The sequence below is a fragment of the Aythya fuligula genome, chromosome 8 (genome assembly GCF_009819795.1).
Source record: "Aythya fuligula isolate bAytFul2 chromosome 8, bAytFul2.pri, whole genome shotgun sequence".
In the NCBI taxonomy this organism is placed as follows: domain Eukaryota; kingdom Metazoa; phylum Chordata; class Aves; order Anseriformes; family Anatidae; genus Aythya; species Aythya fuligula.
Window position 1 is genome coordinate 31,569,391 of NC_045566.1, and position 18,322 is coordinate 31,587,712.

The window sequence follows — 18,322 nt, forward strand, 5'->3', positions numbered from 1 at the left end:
TCCGGGCCGGCGGGGCAGCACCGCCCGGCCGTGGGGACCCCGGGAGCCCCCCTCGAGCTCACTTCCCCCCTCGCCCTTGCTGCGCGACGAAATCGCCTCGGCGGCGAAGGGAGCGGAGGGCCGTCAGGGCCGCGGAGGGCGGAGGCAGCGGCGGGGCTGTGACGGCGCCGTCCCCGCCCCGCGCCCAATGGCGGCGCGGCCCCTCCTCAGCCGGCCCGGCCCAGCCCGGCCCCGCCGTGTGCGCCGCGCTGCCGCCATGGGGTTACTGCTGGGCTGGGGGCCGGCCGGGAACCACCGCCTCCTCCTACCTCGCCGCGCCTCCCGCGCACCGCGGGCCGGGCAGTAGCGGCCTCGGCGAGGGCTGCCCTCCCGCGCCGCCCATGGCGTAGCCGCTCTGCTGCGCGCCTGCCCCCGCGGGACGCGGCGCGGACAGAGCCGCTGCCAGGTACGTACGGCCGCTGCTATCCCGGGCCGGGCGGGGCTGCCGCCGAGGGGAACCCCGGTGCCTGTCACCCCTCGGGGCCGGCGCGGCGGGGGGCGAGGGCTGACAGTGCCCGTCGCGCCCCTGTGTCGGCGGGCAGGTCTGTGGGAGGCACGCCGGAAGCTCTGGAGCAGGCAAGCTGCAGGTGTCCCGGGGTGGCCGGGGCGTCAGCGTGTGCTGGGCGGGGGCCGTGGCGGTGACAGACGGGTGTCAAGCGCAGCGCTCCGCAGTGTCGGTGCCGCGGTGCGGTTTGGGGTCACTGTACCCGGTGCGAGACCAGCCGGTGAGATTATTAACGCGGGAGCGTTGTGTGAAGTTGGTGTTTGAGGAGGTAACGCAGGCCGGTACCGTGCTGCTTCTCTACAACTTCGCAGGGCAGCGGCTTCTCAGCGGGATTTTCGCCGCGTGCTTCGCAGTGGATGCGCTGGAGTCGGTTGACTGCGGCCTTTTGAGCACGCCTCTCCTAGCAGCCCTGCGGCGTTCAAGTCAGGGGGATATCAAGTAACTTCTTGAACTTTCCTCGGTTTCAGCCGTGCTTGTAAGTCCAAAGTTACTGCCATTGAAGACAGGCAGTGTTGAAGATGATGTGTATGGTCCTTGTACAACTCCAGGTGTGGTGTATGGTTATGCCTTTCCATGTGCTGGCGATGTAACCAGGTGCAAATCTACTTACTTCAGTTCTGTGAAGCTGTAGCTGCTATAGTTTGGCTGCTGTCACTTACTATTTTCTTCTCAAATGCATTATCATCATCACAGTTTCAGTTTTAATAGCAGCCTCTTAACTGGGTTTGTAAAACTTTGCATTGAGTTTGGAGGAGAAAGACTTGGACGATCAAGTGCCATGATTTTGTTCCGAGACAGAAATTTTCCTGGTCGAGTCTCTTTCTATACCAAACTAGGTATTTTGGATGGTGCCCACTAGGCTGATACCAGCCCCCTGCTTGGGATGGATCCTGCAGTGGATGGGGGAGCCTCCCGCTCTTGGACAGGACTTGTGGTACCAGCTGGGTTCTGCTCACAGGGACCTGCAGCCTCGGACAGGGAAGACCTTAAGACTCTGTGTGCTAATACAACTAATTCTAAAGACATGTATCTGTCTGTTTACTGCTTTTTGCCGGGAATACTTTGTTTCATTGCAGTCCACACAGTTTTTCCATGAACCCCAGAGACAACATAAGTTGGTAGCTGATTTTAATTAGCACTGCACAGGTGTCCTGCCAAAGCATTTCCGAGAGCATTATCAAAACCTTCTTGGCAGATGAATATTCCTTGAAGAGCTCCAGCTTAACTCAAGGAAGCTCACAGGGTTGGAATCCCAGCCGAGCAGGAACATGGCTGCCCAGGACACAGACCTGAGCCCATGCCGGGTGCTGCAGCTGTGCTTGGGTTCCCTGCCTGGCTGGGGGAGGAAGGGAGGGCCATGTCAGAGGGGGCAGGCTGTTGGCTTCCTTCAGTGAAGAGTCCTTTATTCTGCGACTTGCTTCCCCCAATTGTTTGTTGTACTCCAACCTTGTTAAGCTTAAAGTGACACTTCAAATTTTTTCCTCTTCTGCCCTGCTTTCTCTCTCTCTCTGGGGAGGTCTTGTTTGATTCTGACACGTGTTTCAACTTTGGGTGTGTGTCCAGAGCCTCATCTAGTCACAGTGTGTAATGATGTGATTCCTTTTAAAAAGTAAGTTCGAATTCTTATTTCTCTAGTATGCAAAACATCTCTTAGTACCATAGCATCTTGATGCCTACCTCCAGGAACAGTGTTTTGAAGTTAATTGCTAACCAGCAGGGGGAACACAAAACATTGTCTCTGAAGTCTCTCTTCATAACACAGCTGCAGTTTGTTAAAACTTTGGGCCTGTACTTTTGATAGTATTTGTTTTAAATTGATACTCATCTTTTATTGGAAAAAAAAAAAAGCATTAGAATAAATGCATTATTTTTGTACACATGCTTATTAGTTTGCTCTAATAGGCATGTTTCCCATTCAGAAGAATGGAATTTTGCCATATTAGCCAGAACAGAACTTGATAAAATGAGACATTTATTTAAGTGAAATTTCTCTTTGAAAACATTTATTTTTGAAAATTATATTTTGAGTAATCCTGTAGAGCTGTAGACAATGCTAGAATATTTTGAAAGTAGAACTAAAGTTGAGTGTCAAAAAAGTTGTATTCTCACAAGAAACTATTTCCAGTATTTAGGGTTTCCATAAGAGAGAACGCTTTTAGTTATTCTCTTAGGTTTTAAGAAGTCACGACCAGCTTATTTTTGTAAAAGTCAATTGACACTCCTAGTGTGGATCAGTAATGATTTTTCCTTTTGGTTTATATTGGCATAACAATTTTGTTCTCAAAATAAAGGTTGATAATCTAAGATTATCTTCATGACTCGCATTGATCTGTATTGCTTTTAAATCTCTGAAGCCTGATGTACCCAAATGACAAATACTTAACGTATGGATGTACAAACAGATTGCTGAATGCTAAGTGGAGATGGGAATTAGCAGCATGTCAGCTCTTTCCCGGTAAGAGTCAAAGGTTCTTACCCTGCAGTAAATGTGAGATACCTTGCTGCTCGTACTTTGAGGGTAAGCAGTCTTTCACTGATGACAAGATAAAAACATACCTGGAGGCATTTGCCATGGAGCAGGAGGTTTGTCCCAGGGCCACTAGTGACTGATAACAATTGTGTATTCTCATAGCCCTAGGTCTTAGAGCAAGTGGAGACAGTATATAATTTCACTGAAATGAACAGTCCCAGATCACATTTACAGGAAGGGGTAAGCTTCTCTGGTTTTATACTCATTGAATGGCTATGAGTATAAATGTTTTCCTCCCTGTAGTTTCAGCAACCAGGTATATGCATGTTCCAATGGCTGCATATTCTTCTCTAGGAGCATTATCTGATGTTGCCAGACATAGACGGTACTAAAAGGTCCATATTAATTTCCATTTGCAGTCTCCCTCTTCTATCGTTTTTATTCTGATTATATTCATAGGGAATCACAAAGCTTTTATCCCCCGTACGTTTTTGAGATGTCAAAGTACCTAGTTTGTAAAGTCAATGTGAGACTTCTGCTTTAATTTTATTTGGAAATACTGCTAAATACTTTTCCAAATCTGTATTACAATTCTTTTGTCTGATACCTACAATAACATTCTGTTGACATTTAAGACATGAATTATGAAGTCATAGGCAGTTTATATTAGAAAATGCTGTGTAGAATATAGCTTGCAAATATCCTTGGAATCACAGAACTTTTGATCTAATTCCACAAAATATTTGTGTATTATAAATAGACATTAGTTTCAGAGTAGTAATATTTGTGGGGATGAACAGTGGTATGCTAGTTTCTAGCCACTTCATGAGTAGAAACATGTTTTGCCATAAAAACGTACTAGCAAAGAAGCAGTGCAACTGCTTAGTTTGTAACTGTGGATCCTCATTTCCTTGTGCTGGCAGTAATCCAGTTGAGCAGCATTTCTTGCACTATGACAGCAATGATTAACTCTCCAATAACCAAAATGAAACAACTTAAGATATTATTGAAGGAGGGACTTTAAAACTGCTACTTTGTCAGTATACATCCCCTATCTTTTCATTTCCTCTCTGCCAAAGTACATTTTTGAAAGAAAAACATCGTTTATGACCCTAAGTATCCAAATGGTCAAATTAGTCAACTTCAGCAGAGAACACTTTATTTTACATTGTGTATGCTATATTGATGAATTGTTTGGCTTACAAATAATTGTTTGGCAAAATATGATATTTATGATGTATAAGTTTATGATGTATTTATGGTGAAATAATGAATTTATTGCGGAAAACATGAAAGCCATTAGTCCATATCCATTCTATGAATAGTACTCTAAATTTAGCTGTAGCTGCTTATTGCTAACAAATTGAAATGCATAATATTTAATAATTCTTTTAAATGTTTTTTTCTAACTTTAACAGAGTAGTTGGCCAACTTTAGAATTTTATTTTGCTGTTGCAGCATGTTGTAAAATTCTGGGAGTCAGCTGGAAAGGGCATCTGTTTCAAATAAGTTTAGTTCTGACCTTGCAAGAGACCTGTTTAGATTCTGGTAGAACAGCTTATCTGTAGGTCATGGGTCTGAAACAGGTTAATTACAGAGCTCACATATAGGCTGTTGTTCTACACTGAAGGCAGTAGGGATTGTGACACATAACGTTAATGATTTTGAAAAATAATGGAAATTCAATTACATTCTGATTTGATTTGTAAGTGTAGGCATTTCTGTTGGAAATCTTAATAAGTTCATTGTATGACAGAGACAGTTGAGAATAAATAAAAAAATCTCAATGTATCAAGGGAGCTTACTGTGTAGTATAGATCTGCTGAATACATGTGTTTCCTTGCCAAGAAGCTGGAGGTGGATTGTAGAACTATATAACCTCTTTTGTCTTAGATTTATAGAAGTAATTTATTATGGTGTATTTGTTTTGGTTTTGGCAATGACTTGAGTGAAGCAAAATTGTGTTCTGATTTACAGTACAGCTGTTGCAGCATTTGGAAAGATAGGCTTTTTCTCCTATGAAGATTATTACATTAGTGGACCAAGTGTGTCCTCCAGTCTATGCAGCTTGTGTTATGCGATGGATGAGCTCCCCCTTTCTGGTATTTGAAATGACCGACATTCCTGAATTCTTGTAGATCAGTGATTTGGCTCACTCTCAGATAAGGTGCAGTGATTTTCTTTGTGCATACAAGATGCACAAATTATTTATATGAACTTAGGAATTTGTTGTGGCCTTCTATTTCCCTAACTTTGTGTTCAAAGCTTTTTGCAGTCTTTATGTATAGTAGTAATAAATGATGAGAGGCAGGAAATTCTGTACAATAAAAATTATATGGGAGTATATGCGCTTTCCGAGCAGAGTATGCCAGTGATACGTATCCTCATTGAAACAAGTCCTCCTAACAGTGCTAATAAATGATAATTTTTATGAAATCAGTTTTGTCTCAACCTGAATGTTTCTCTGCCAAACAAATTAAATTACACTGGTTATTTGGCAGATGGTGAGGGGTTACTCCTACATAAAGGGAAGCCCCTTTTGACTCATTCTTTTAACTGTATGGCAGTTTGAGGTCTTCCCTATTTGTGTGGGAGAAGTTTCCTATCTTACAGATGTACATCTGCAAATTTAGTGGCTGACAGCTAGCTTTTGATAAATGTGTTTAACTTTTTGTTCTTGTTTAGCAACCTGAAGAAATAATCTTTTAACCTACCTGCTTTCTAAATTGTCTTATTCTAGTGAGCAAACTTCAAAACATGCGTCTATTGATTTATTTTCCTCCAAAATGTGGTTTTGATGATGAATGTGGTTAGTTTCAAGTACCTAGTAGTTAATATTTTAAGCTGTTCATTTACATCTTGTAGCATCTTAGAACCGGTGGTAGTGGGGAAGGCTGATTTGTAACACTCAATCCAATTTCTCTGATCTGGGAAATGCTGGTTTTCAGTCGTCTTCAGTTTGACCACCATTCTTTTTCCTCAGGAGGCCTGCATACTTTTATAGCAAATGTATACTTAATGCCATAGTGTTGTTATTGTTGTTATAACCCCTTGCAGGCTCTCCACAATTAATTCAGACAATGACATATATCTTAATGTAGTTAATATAATTTAATGTAGGCCATGGTTTCAAAACCACTTTTCTAAGTGTTGAGAGATGATTTCAAAATTTGAGATCTAATGAAGATTGATTTAGCATTTTAGCTGGTAGGGAGGTTCCACCAACAACTAGTTCTAGATAAAGTTCTAAGGTTTTGCAGTTTGGTCTCGAAAAAATAACTGCATCAGGCACTCCTTGAGAGAAGAATTTGCTGAAATCTCTCACCCTGCGTGGAAGAAACCTTGCTGAGTTGGTTACTTTCCATCCTGCTGTGGCTCCTTTCCTGTGCATAGCCAAAAGGAGATGGTTCCCTAGGGTTCTATTGCTTTGGATAGGTGCATTAGAGCTGTTATCTATTTAGTTTAGGTGTACAATTAGAAACTGAGCCAAAAAAAACTTAGGATAATGAAATTTGTGTGAGGATGTTGGCTGCTACTGTGTTTGTGAAGAGTAAGATAGTCCAGTGCCAGGAAACCTATTCTGTTTCCAATTAGAAACCATTAAAAAAATGTAATTAGGCCAAACAAATTTAACTATGAGAAGAGAAAGTTGTAGAGATCTGTTTAATGTGGTTTATGATCTTCTTGTCCATTCAGAAGATTCCTGTACAGGTGTGATGTTTTCGTTTCAGGGTAAAAGCAGCAAACCTAGTTTAAAAAAAATGAGCCTGGTTCCTGTTAGTTGTGGTGAGGTTACTTGCTGAGTTCCTCAGGAACTTGAGTTTTATTTAGGTGTATATTTTGGACTTGTATTTCTTGTGCTGCAATGAAAACTTTAATCCCATCTTTATGTACATACAGACTCTGGATTTCACTGCTTTTTTTGCTGCTTCTGCTATCCGAAAAGAACAGAACATCAGGAAAACTGGCATATAATATTGCCACCAGTTTTCCCTGATGAGAACAGTGAGATTTCTGTCAGAACTGCCTGAAATGCGATTATCTTTCTATCTCTCTAGGTAGATCGCGGGGGGGAGGCTGTGGCCATATACAGGTCCTGTTATGACTCACTTGCGTGTGGGACACTAGACTAACCGTGAGTTGGATAGAAAATATGTGACTGAAGCTGGTATGAGATTCCAGGATGCTTGAGCCACTATAGCTCAAGCTGTATAGCATCCCAATGTTTTATTTTCTCTAATCCCTGTAGGGATGCTCTGTTGTAAGATGTCCCTGAAGGCCCTGTGTAAAAATAGAAGAGCTCTGATTCCATGCTCGAGTTACACATAGGATGTTTGCCTTGTTGTTAAGCTCTGTCTCATATGCCACGTTCATTCCCTTCTGTAGTTTCAGTAATCTCTAGGAATTTCTGCTTTTGTCAAAAGGGAATCTGTGCTGCATGTCTCCTTCTTCATCTTGTGTACTCCTTCCACTAAAAGACTCCTGAATGCACTTCCTTCCCTTCCACCTATTGAGACCCTCCTACATCCTGATCCTGTAAGAGGCTATTCTCTTGTTTACACATTAAGTGAAACCTTGCCCCTGAGCCTGTAAAGATTCAGCAGCGTACCTCACTGTGTTTGGGGGAAGGGTAGTCCTGGGAACATACAGAAGAATGATTTTTATCCTGTTTCTGTAAATTGTCTTTTGCTTTTGTACTATATTGTGCAGTGATTATTCAGCTAAAACTTCCATGGTGTCTGGTTTCATGAATTTACTTTTCTGGTCTAAACTCACAGCAATTCAGGTCAGCTGATTAAAAAAAGTGTTGGGAAGCTGAAGGGAAAACTGGTCATGAAATGATACTGAGAATAGACACCACCATCCAAACTGGATGTTCATGCCTGCAGTGGGCAAAATATGTACCAGGTACAAAACCAAGTTCAATAACATGTTGCTAAAAAGGTGAAATAGTTTTGCATATTTTGTGGACTAATGTGTATGTATTTTGTGGCTTCCTGTCATTTGTCAAGCTACATTGTAATTCGTTAATATGAAAATAAATAAACAAAATGTTACAAGAGTTGCATGGAATAGAGGGGCACAATTGCTAAATGGCATAAAATATCTTCCCTTGGCACTTGTCCAGTTCCCATAGCCTTTAACTGTGACTTGTTGAAATGTCCCATTACAAGCACAGCAGCATGTGAACTGCAGGATATTAGAATTACTTTTTCCCTGGGCTTCTGATATGTCAGGATATTTTGTTTTATTACTATTCATGTATTCTCTGAAAATGAAACTACTTTGTTTCTAAAACAGAATCTATCCCCTTAATAGTTTATGAATAAGTTACTGTTTTGAGTTCTGAATGGTGGAACTTCATGTATGTGCCTTGGACATAGGCATTAAAAATGCACACACATTTTCAGTCCCACATTAATATTTGCTAACCTTATTAGTCAGCTTCCGACTTGCGCGTGTGTAAATCACGCAGAATCAAGAGAGGATAAATGTCATCCTAATAAAAAGGAAATCTACTGAAATGCAGATTTAATGAGTGAAGTTATATATAAACTCTTCCAAAACTGTTTTAAGTTTATAGAACTGCTTGTGCAGTTAACCATCTGTGAGATTTTTGTTGAGCATGGGTGCGCTTCATTACAAATGACTGGTCTTTTATTACCGATGCAAGCAATGTATGTATTTACTGCATTCACATGGGGAGCCAATGTAGACAAGTGGGAGGAAAAAACTGGTTAAATAAGCTAAATGGTTGCCATGCATAAAACAAACAAACAAAAAGTGAAAAAGCTTTGGCTGTGAAGGCCTTCTTGGATAGTCTAAAAACTTGGGTTCACGTTGCTATGGCAAAACAACACAAAGGGACAGATCGTGCTGGCTTCACTCGAGTATCCCCATTCACTTTGGTGGGACTTCTGACGTGGTTTAGTGGAGGAAGATTTCTTAGCTCGCTTTGGCACAGAAGTGTTTGTTAGCAGTGTTATAGAGAGCTCTGTAACCTCTGGCATCGTGCATGGAAAGAAGAGAGAATTACCAGAGTCCACGTTGATAAGGAGGAGAGGAAATGGAAGTTATTCTTCAGGCAGAAAGGAAAAGGTTGGACAGGGAGTGTGATAGAGTTAAGGCAAGGGAAGAACTTGTATGGGAAAGGTAGGTGGTGATTAGAGAAACAGATGGTGACTACTGGGGAAAAGGCTTAAAGGAACAGGGGAAAAAAAGGGGAAAAACAAAGCATTGAGAACCCAATTTGGCAATGACTGTGGTGAATTTCTGCAGTATAGAAACCTATAATAGCAAACAAACATCCCTAAACCTGTGGCTGTGGTGTCCTGCAGGCATCTATATTGTCAAGTTGGGCTTTACTTTCTCTCAGCTTCCTTGTAGGCAAAAATAAATTGAACAGAAGAAAAGTGTGTAAAAACTGAAGCTAAAGAGACTGCTGATCTCAAGGGGAGCCACGAGTAATAGTTATTTTGCTAGAAGTACAGGAAGAGGCTGAGGTGAAAAGTTCTCAAATGTTCTGCAGGCACTGCTTAATAATAGTGATATTGTAGGGCTTATACTTGCTCATTTTCATGTGTAGCCCTTCAAACACTTCTGAAGCTGAATCCTGTCCTGTTTTTTTGGAGAATGTTAAACAGGCATAGGAATAGAAACAGTTCATCTAGTGGCAAAACAGCACAGAATGTTTTCTTAGTAACAAGCTATCCACAGAGCCTTAGATCCTGGTAGCACCTGCCATTGAGAACTGGGAAATCCTTAGTGGTGTTTTTTAGAGGATATGGCATGCTTTCAACTTTTGAATTCTTGGGTCATGTTGTAGCATTAAAGGTGACTTTCTAGTTCAAAGGATAGTTTTTAAAAAATCCACAAAAGACTGAGTTCTGAGGAAGACAGCAGATTTGTACAAAGAAAAATATTTCCGCTAATGAAAGGTAGAGCAGTGGCAGTAGTGCAGTGAAGTGATTTGTGTTTTGTGCTTGCTGCTGCTGGCTGTAACAGTCAGATTCTTTTAAATACCACTGATGAATTAAGGAGCATTTGTTATCATCTAGTATAAAAAAAGCTATGAGATTTGTCCTTTTGTAGTTAGTCAAGCTCACAGGCCAGTCAGCATGTCCCAGTGTCCTGCAAAAGCATATTATTTTCCCTTGGTTTCTAGCAAGGCCTTAATGCATCAAAATTCTGATGGACATAACTTTAAACCTAATTAAAACCTTACTCATGCTTCCTCCTCCTCCTGTCCTTTCTGCCATGTGCTTCATCATATGTTTTCCCCTCTATATTCTCCCAAGTCTTCCGCCCCTAAGAAAATCTCCTATTAAGGCTTTTCCTAATTTTCTCAGTTGCATTTATTCCTGTTTGCAAAGATAAGTCACAGTGAAGCAGTCTCTTTTGTGGTGTTTAGGCCCCTTGTTTTCATCAGGATGAGTGGCCTCCACCACAGCAAACTTCATTAAAAAACAATCCCACCAGGCTATGCCTCTTGGACTACGATTCTTCAGTGACCCCAGATATCCTTTTTTATCCCCTTTTCTTACAGCCTGCAGTAATATAAAACATTGGGATTAAAACAGTGTATTAGTAATCCTGAAGCCCTCATGACATCTCTTCCTCTTCCTTGTCAAGGTTTTTTGGTTATACTTTTAATTTGCCCTTTCATGACCTCAGCTGCAAAAATAGCTACCCAGATATACCCTAAAGGAAAAGATGATTCTCTTGGAAATTTCTTTTGAATCTCAAATTGACTAACAGTTATGTTTATTTCTTGGATAAATAGTTTAGGTTCCCAATGCTTTTGCACAGCTTTTTTCTCTTATTTCGAAAGAAACGTCCCCCTGTTCTGTGGACTGCTTCAACTTTTCTTAATCTGCAGGTTTCACATATTCTTCTGGTTACAACAGGTTTCACAGTGAAGCAAAATATGGCATGTTTTGCACCAGAAATGTTTTTTTTTTTTTTATCACCCATTTCTTTTTTGTTTATCTTTGGTACTGTCAGATAATAGCAGCTTCATAGGTGACTGAAGGACTGACGCTGGATGAAACACCTGTATTCTGTGGATTGCAGATGGCCAAATAGAAAAGGACTGCTCCCAAATATCAAACATGCAAGGCAAACTGATGCCTCCGTTTTCTTCTTTAGTGTCTTTTTGCTTTTAGATACCGTCACTGAAACTACAGACCTAGTTGTTGAGCACCTTTCCAGTCACAGGTGAAGATGATCAGGTTTTCCAAAATCCTGCAAATTGTGCACTTGTTATCTTTATTCTTAAATTATCACGTTCTGTGCTTTCTGATTTAAACTGTTTTATTCAGAAATCTGTGTAGCTGGGAGTTCCTAAATTCATGAAAATTGCTGTCAGTTTGTCACCCTTTCACATGGTGTCTCAGTGTCTGACTCCCCCTTTTAAATTCTGTGAACACTTATCTTCAAGCTAGTGAGCCCTTTCTTCAGAAAGCTCTTCCTAATTTTCATTTAAGTTTTTAATATCCATCTTTTGTGAGCTGGCAGAATTGAAGAGAAGCCTAGGCCTTTTGGATTGTATCCTTCAGCTCTAGGTTAAACCTTGAAAATGGTTTGGTCAGTGGGTTGCGGTAGGGATAAAAATGACTCTTTTGGTTTTGCTTGGGGATGGAAATGTGTATGCATTCTCTCCCCCTTTTAAATCATTCTTCCAAAATCAAAGCTGAATTTAAACTTGGCATTTTAACATGCTTGGGTAGGTGGCCGATACAGCATGGGATGCTGAACTGTTCTTAGTAATGTAGCTTTATCTACAGTTCTTTCCCTGTGCTTCCCATTTCTGCACAGCTGTGTGCCTTACAAAAATGTCACTGAAGAAAGAGGTTTATGCTCATGGCAGTGTAATCTAAGTAACATCTTGCATTTTCCTGTTTAGTATATTACTGAGTATATGTGCTCCATTTGCTCTTTTTTCTAGTTTCTCTTTTGTTAATTATTATCAAGCTGCTGAAGTATAACCATTTCATCAAATTTCAGAATGCTTATTCATTGCCTGTTTGCACTTACGACACCTTACAGCATGTTATAATGATCTTTTATAGCTAATGTTAGGTAGAAACCTTATGATTTGCTGTATTTATCATTCTATCTTTATGGCATCATTAAAAGTTGAGTTAGCAACCAAATACTCTCACTGAGTAGATTTAGGTTTCTATTCATCTAGAGTAGCAACAAATGATTCCAGCTCACATTTGACTTCCCAAATGATGTTCAGTATCTGCCATAAGTTCCTTATAGTTTGCCATTTTGGCATTAAATCTGTTTGATTTGGATCTTCATGTTCAAAACTTTTGTATTAAAGGATTGTCCAACACTCTTGTCAACAATGTATTATTTCCACTTAATAAAGGTTGGCCTTAATTTACCACAAAATTCAGGGTCCCTCGTGGATCGCTATGTTTAGCTATGTAACCTTACATTCCTGGGGGCTGTGTGTGTAGTGAGAGGTAGCTGGGAACTCACAGAATGCTTCCAGTAGGTTCAGGATGAATAATTTTTACAACCCCTGTAAATTGTCCAAGGAAGCCATCATTTTCTGAGGCTTTTCTGTTTTGGACTGTCTTCAGTCACGCAAGCATTGAGTGTGTGTCTGTGTGTGTGCGTTCATCCTTCTGCGGGTTTTTTTCTTAAGAGTCCCGGATCTTGTTTTTGTTATGCGAAGTAATAAATGTCTCTCTTCACCATCATCAATAAAACTGTTCTTCTCAGAATGAGCTCTGATTGGTAGAAATAAAGACTGTTAGGTAGAATTACAGGTGTTATCATTTGTCTAAGGGCTTCCTTCCTCCACTGCTGCTATCTAGACAGTGTTGCTAAGCTGCTGGAAGATATGTGGTGAGGAGGAGTGAGCATCGCTTCTGAAATTTCAACCTAAAATACTGTGTGCTAAAATCTGGTAGAAAGCAAGTGAATCCTAGGGGACACAGAGCTTGGAAGTGGACTGCGTGAAACCCACGTTGTGATAGATGCTCAGCTTCATCTTTGCCACCGTGTTTCCATCGCGTGAAGTGTGGTGTCCAGCTGTGCAGAGCTGCTCCTGTGGCACCCCTGAGACGGGCTGGGTGTGCCAGGAGCTGGGTGCTGAGCTAAAGATCTGCCTGCGGCCTTGCTCCTGGCCGTGGGTGCTGACGGTTTGTTCTTTCTTGGTGGGTAGCTGCAGCTCCCTCTGCAGAGGATAGGGCTGTCCCTGCAGGGTAACCCCTGGAGAAAATCTGAAGAGTGATTTCTGGTGTTTTCCTTGTAGCTGTAGGAGTGCTGCCAGCAGGTATCTTCAAGTGGTGATGTAGGCACATATTTGCCTTGTGTGGACTTCTGGTCATCCACGGCATGGCACACTGTAATCCTGGTTTGGTCTGACTGTGTATTTCATTCCATTTAATGTCAGCAAGTACCTTTTTAAATGGTGTTCATGTTGTCACAGTTTTAGGACGTGGTCTTGACTCGATGTTTTTCTGTCAAGTGGCTCCTGATGGTTGTTTGCAATGTTAGTGCTTGCTGAGGCACTATCTGGCATCCGTTGCTGCTGGTAAGGGAGTGAAATAGATGAGATCTTTATTTGATTGAATGTGTATCAACATTCCAGTTCTGTACCTGCATGGCCCATGATTTCATTCTGGACACCTAAATAGCTGACAATAGATTTAAAAAATAAAGAAAGAAAGAAGTGGAATAGGATATTGGGTGTATTATGCACTTCCCCTTAAAAATCTGTGGCATGCATTGTGGATTCAGAATTTTACACTATTTTCAAATTCTTGCAGGTATCTCTTGTATTGTCATTTGTTTGTACAGCACATTTAAGGTGTTTTTGTTTGTTTGTTTTATTGACCTGGAATATGAAGTCTTGAAATCTCTTAAAATATCTGAACAGCTTTATATTTAGTGTCAAGTGATCTTGAAATATTTCTCAAGTTGTTATACTGAGGAATGAGTTTGATTTACCTTGTTACCTGTAAACCGGCTAGGGCACACACGAAACATCTCTTTGTGGTATAATAAAGGTGGCAGCAGATAAATAAATAAATGAATGTTAAAGTGTCCCAGGGAGAGTTTGCATAGTTAAAATAAACTTTTCTGAGGCTGAGTACCATTTCCAGGCTTCAGCAGGACTTCAGTATTAGTTAACAGAAAGGACTCTGGGTTTTCACTTTCAAGAAGATCACAACTTGCACAATGGATGATATGAAAGAGCAAGAGACACAAAGAAGTGCTGAAGTACAGAAGGGGAAAAAGTAGTAGGCCATCACTACCTGGCCAGTCTGGCAATATAAAGCGCACTCCTGTAATAGCCTTTTAAGAAAGAGAATTCTATTTCTCTTTTTATGAAAGAGATAATTGTAAATAGCTAGTAACATTTCTGTAAGTTATATTTATATTAAAATTTATTTTTATATCTTTCTGTAGGCAATTTGAAGTCTGGAAGATTTGATTTCAAAGCACACCACATTTTTCAAAGCAAGTAAATCTACATGAAGAGCTACAAAGGGAGCTGATTTGAGAAGATAGTGTTTGCAAAAATGTCTTCAACTTGTGTGACTCCAGTGTTTGCTTTGATTTTGTGTTTTGCAGCTGCAGGTAGGTGGCATTATGTAAATCATGCATTCAATCTAACTTACTGTATGTATTCAGAATTACTGATCAAACATAGTTTTTCACGTTGGTAAAATGTAGGCTGCCTGAAGTTTGTATAAAACCTAGATGTAAATATAAAACTATTGTGATCATGACCAGTAGTATGGCGATATGATAAATGATGCTGTTTTCTATAAGTTTTTTTTTCATCTGTGTTCCCTCTTAAAATCATTAAAGAACTTCAGTAGTAATGTAAATTACTTTAATTTATAAAATTGAATTGCATGGTGCCTGTATGTTCTTAAGGTAGGTTGCCAAGAAAGCCTTTGGGAATGGAAGCAGGGTGGCTTTGCTAATGTGATACCAAGGCTGAACGGCTCACCATTTTGAGAGGCTACGTTTATTACTCTGGGTGCAGGGTTGTGCTGGTGAAGCTGTGTCTCTTCAGAACCTGAGCTAGGGTCTCTGTAGTACTGAACATATGTACCAGCTCAGCGCTTCCTTCAAGGTCTCTAATCTGTAATTAAATTACAATTACTTAGTTTATAAAATTGATAACAACAATTCCAGAAAAATAAGTGTGAAGAGTATTGTAATAGGGCACTGAGTACATCCTTCATCTTCTGCTGGGACAAGCTTTACCTATGTCATTCCTGACAGCTATCAAATCTGTTTCAAAGTTAACTGTCAGTGGTGGTGATGAAGGCGTTTTCTTGAACGTTGACAGTGTTACTGGAGGTCTCAGGATAGGAAAAATACAGTACCTTTTATGGGGATTGAACCTGCCTCACATCTTGTCTACAACAGGAATTTTTAAAAGAGTGTTTTGCAATAACTTGTGACAAAGAAATGAAAAAGATCTGTAGACTTCAAGCACCAAGCTTATATTCAAGGTTCTTCAAGTGTTGAAGTGATTCTTCTGAGTATGTTTGTTTGTCAGTGTTCTTCCTGTGGTTACAAGGGGAAGCCTCTTATGTGTCCAGTTTGCATACAAGCATGGGTCATTGGAGAAGAGGCCAAGTGGATATATAGTCAGTCAAAATGAGGTAGTGGGAAAAGTGGACAGATGGCTTGCTTAAATCTGAGATGTCCTCATTGTGGAAAAGATGACCAGCTTCGGAGGAGATGTGGCTGAGCAATTAAATATGTTATTTGGCTTCCTTTTGGCTTCCTTTCACCATCAGCATGGAAAATTATGTTGTTTCAAGCCCTCAGACCTTGTGGGACTTTCTCTGGGGCTGACCTCCTGAAGGCATTCATCCAACATTAGTAACTTTGATTATTTAATAGTACATGATGTTAACATTTTGCAATAGCTTCACTGCAGATGAACTTTTAGCAATGCAGGGTGTGTCTGAGTGTGTCTGTGGCTTGAGCTGAGGATTTGAATGCTGGTCTTGGCTGAGAAGAAGGATTACTTAGAGTGATTCTGAATCATTGTAAATTCACACACAAAAAAAACTACTTTAAAAAGAAGTACCAGTGTAGAAAATAAAAACTGTGTTCTAGTTGATTGCAACCACAGTTCCTTTTTGTTGTTGCTTACCTAAGGAAGTTTGCTTACTTCTTAATGCCATCTTTAAGTAAAAACACTACTTTAAAAGTGTTACCAAATACAGTACTGTTACAGTTATTCGGTGTTCAGAAACCCTAGCGTTTTTCTTTGGAAATGTTATGTTTCTTTTTGGTTTTACTTCCTAGCTCTGTGTATTCCTCTCTTGACGGATATTCTTGATGCAAACCCTTTAAAATCACTATAGCTGTGGGTTTGATTAGATGCTTTTTCAAAAATAGTCACAGAATGACCTTGATTGGAAGGGACCTCTGGAACTTGGTCCAGCCTCCAGCCCAGAGACAGGCTAGCTTCAAAGTTACTTCTCTCTTGGAGATTGATCCTTGTCTACATGCGAAGAAGAGAGCAAAAGGGAGTAGTAGTGAGGTTTGCAGTCGGTTAGGGCAAGGATAGGGAATGCTACTGTTGTGGTTTCTGGATGTGCCTGCCTGGTGGGTTTTGGTTTTGTTCAGTGCTTTTTATTTTTGTAATGAATTCCTAATGAGAATGCTTTGTGCCATTTACAGTATGTCATGATTACAGTAAAATACAGGCAATAAGGAACTAAGGACTGTGCTGAGGAAGGGGGGGAGATCAAGATCAAATACATAATTACAACTGAGGAAGGACAGCTCTTTGAAGGTTATTTAAAGAGTTTTTGCAACACTTTTGTGTTAGTAGTCACCAAATCCTGTTAACATAAACAACCATGCTTCACAATCTCAGAAGTAAATGTGGGAGTTTGTGTCTTGGTGAAATACAGATGGGAGCAAGCGATGTGTTCCAGTCCTAAGTGTGGAAAAAGCAGTGGTAGGTGACTGAGCTGTTGTCAGCCTTACGGCCAGGGTTCCGCAGGCTCTTCATCACTGGAGCAAAGAACTCTCATTTCTTCAGGCTTGTACAATTAATGAAATAGTACTTCCATAGTATAAAGAAAAATAAGAAATATAAATAAAACTAAGAAGTATGAATAAAATCCCTGTGTGCCTGTGGTGAAGCCTGGGGGAGGCAGGGGGCAGCATGCCACCTCCCTGGGGTGCTGATTTTTATATGTTGAGCCTTATTCCAGCCTACTCTTTGTTTCTGAAATAGCGAGGCTGATGAAGAAGAGCAGACCTTTCTTTTGTTAATCAGTTGTGCACTGACGTTGCTATTGTAGGTGTAGATTTTGTTGCTGACTTTTTGGTATTTTCAGCATTGTTACCTCTTCAAATACAGGTGATCTTCTAGAGAGAATCTCAACTTTTTTTTTCAATGTTTTAAAAGTATTAATGTGTTAAATATCTCTCCAAAAAATCCAGTTAGATGTCACGATGCACAGAGATGCAGTCATGTGGCTCAGTTTTGAATATGCATGTTTTTCATGGTAGTAGTAAGGCATCCTCTTCACTGATTTTACGTTGAAAGTGGGCTATATAGATAAGTGAAGAATATTTCTCTTTCTCTACCACTTATTACTGCTGGTATGTATATGTCTAAATTCTCATCTGAATCTGTTTTACGTCTGCACACAAATTTCTTGTAGGCTCATATTTTTGCTGCTTTGATTATACAGAAAAAAAAAATGCAAGGAAAGCCTGGATTGCTATGAGATTTTTTCTTCCCTATGGAAAGTCTAAAGGATGGTGAGAAGAATTGCTGGCAAACTACTTGCCTGTCTGAAGGAAATAGGGTTTTGAAGTAGGCTTAAACTAAGATGAGGCAACCTGCAGTAGGAACTTCACCTAAGCTATTAGCGCTGTGGGTAACCTCAAAAGCAAGTCTTTGCAGTCTTGGGAGCAAAAACATTCTGTCTTAGTGTAGCTTAAATCAAAGGCCAAAACATTTGTTTTCCTTGCTTGCAAATCCGTGCCATTGGGTGCATGATAGATGTCGTGATAAAATGTCTTGGAGGACAGCTGAAGTGCTTACCTGTCCTAGACCCTGGGGGCCAGACTTTAACAAGATAGGTTCTCCTCTGAAGGAGTGGGAAACATGTAGTTAACTTGGACTTTTCTTGTTTTTCTTGTCCTTGGTGGATTTTCGGGTAGCATAAATTGTCCCTGCTGTGGACAAAGCAGTGCAGCCATGGCATCTGTAGCTGACCAAAATCTGCACATGCAGCTATGTTCTCTCCTTCAGTCCCTGTGATACTTGGTGCTGCCTACGCTTACCC

The 18,322-nt window shown here is 40.6% G+C and overlaps 1 protein-coding gene across 2 annotated transcripts in view; it reads left to right on the plus strand.

Moving 5' to 3' along the window:
• The first annotated feature begins 264 nt into the window (after window positions 1–264).
• Window positions 265–18,322, plus strand: part of TGFBR3 (transforming growth factor beta receptor 3) — a 127,873-nt gene continuing 109,815 nt past the window's right edge. Inside the window, exons 1-3 of one of the 2 annotated variants that reach the window (XM_032192806.1) lie at window positions 265–445; window positions 856–1,019; window positions 14,448–14,618. In XM_032192806.1, coding sequence (XP_032048697.1) covers window positions 14,561–14,618 — 58 coding nt within the window. In that variant the 5' untranslated portion in view covers window positions 265–445; window positions 856–1,019; window positions 14,448–14,560. The remainder of the gene's footprint in view (window positions 446–855; window positions 1,020–14,447; window positions 14,619–18,322) is intronic. The other variant, XM_032192807.1, reaches the window with a different exon arrangement.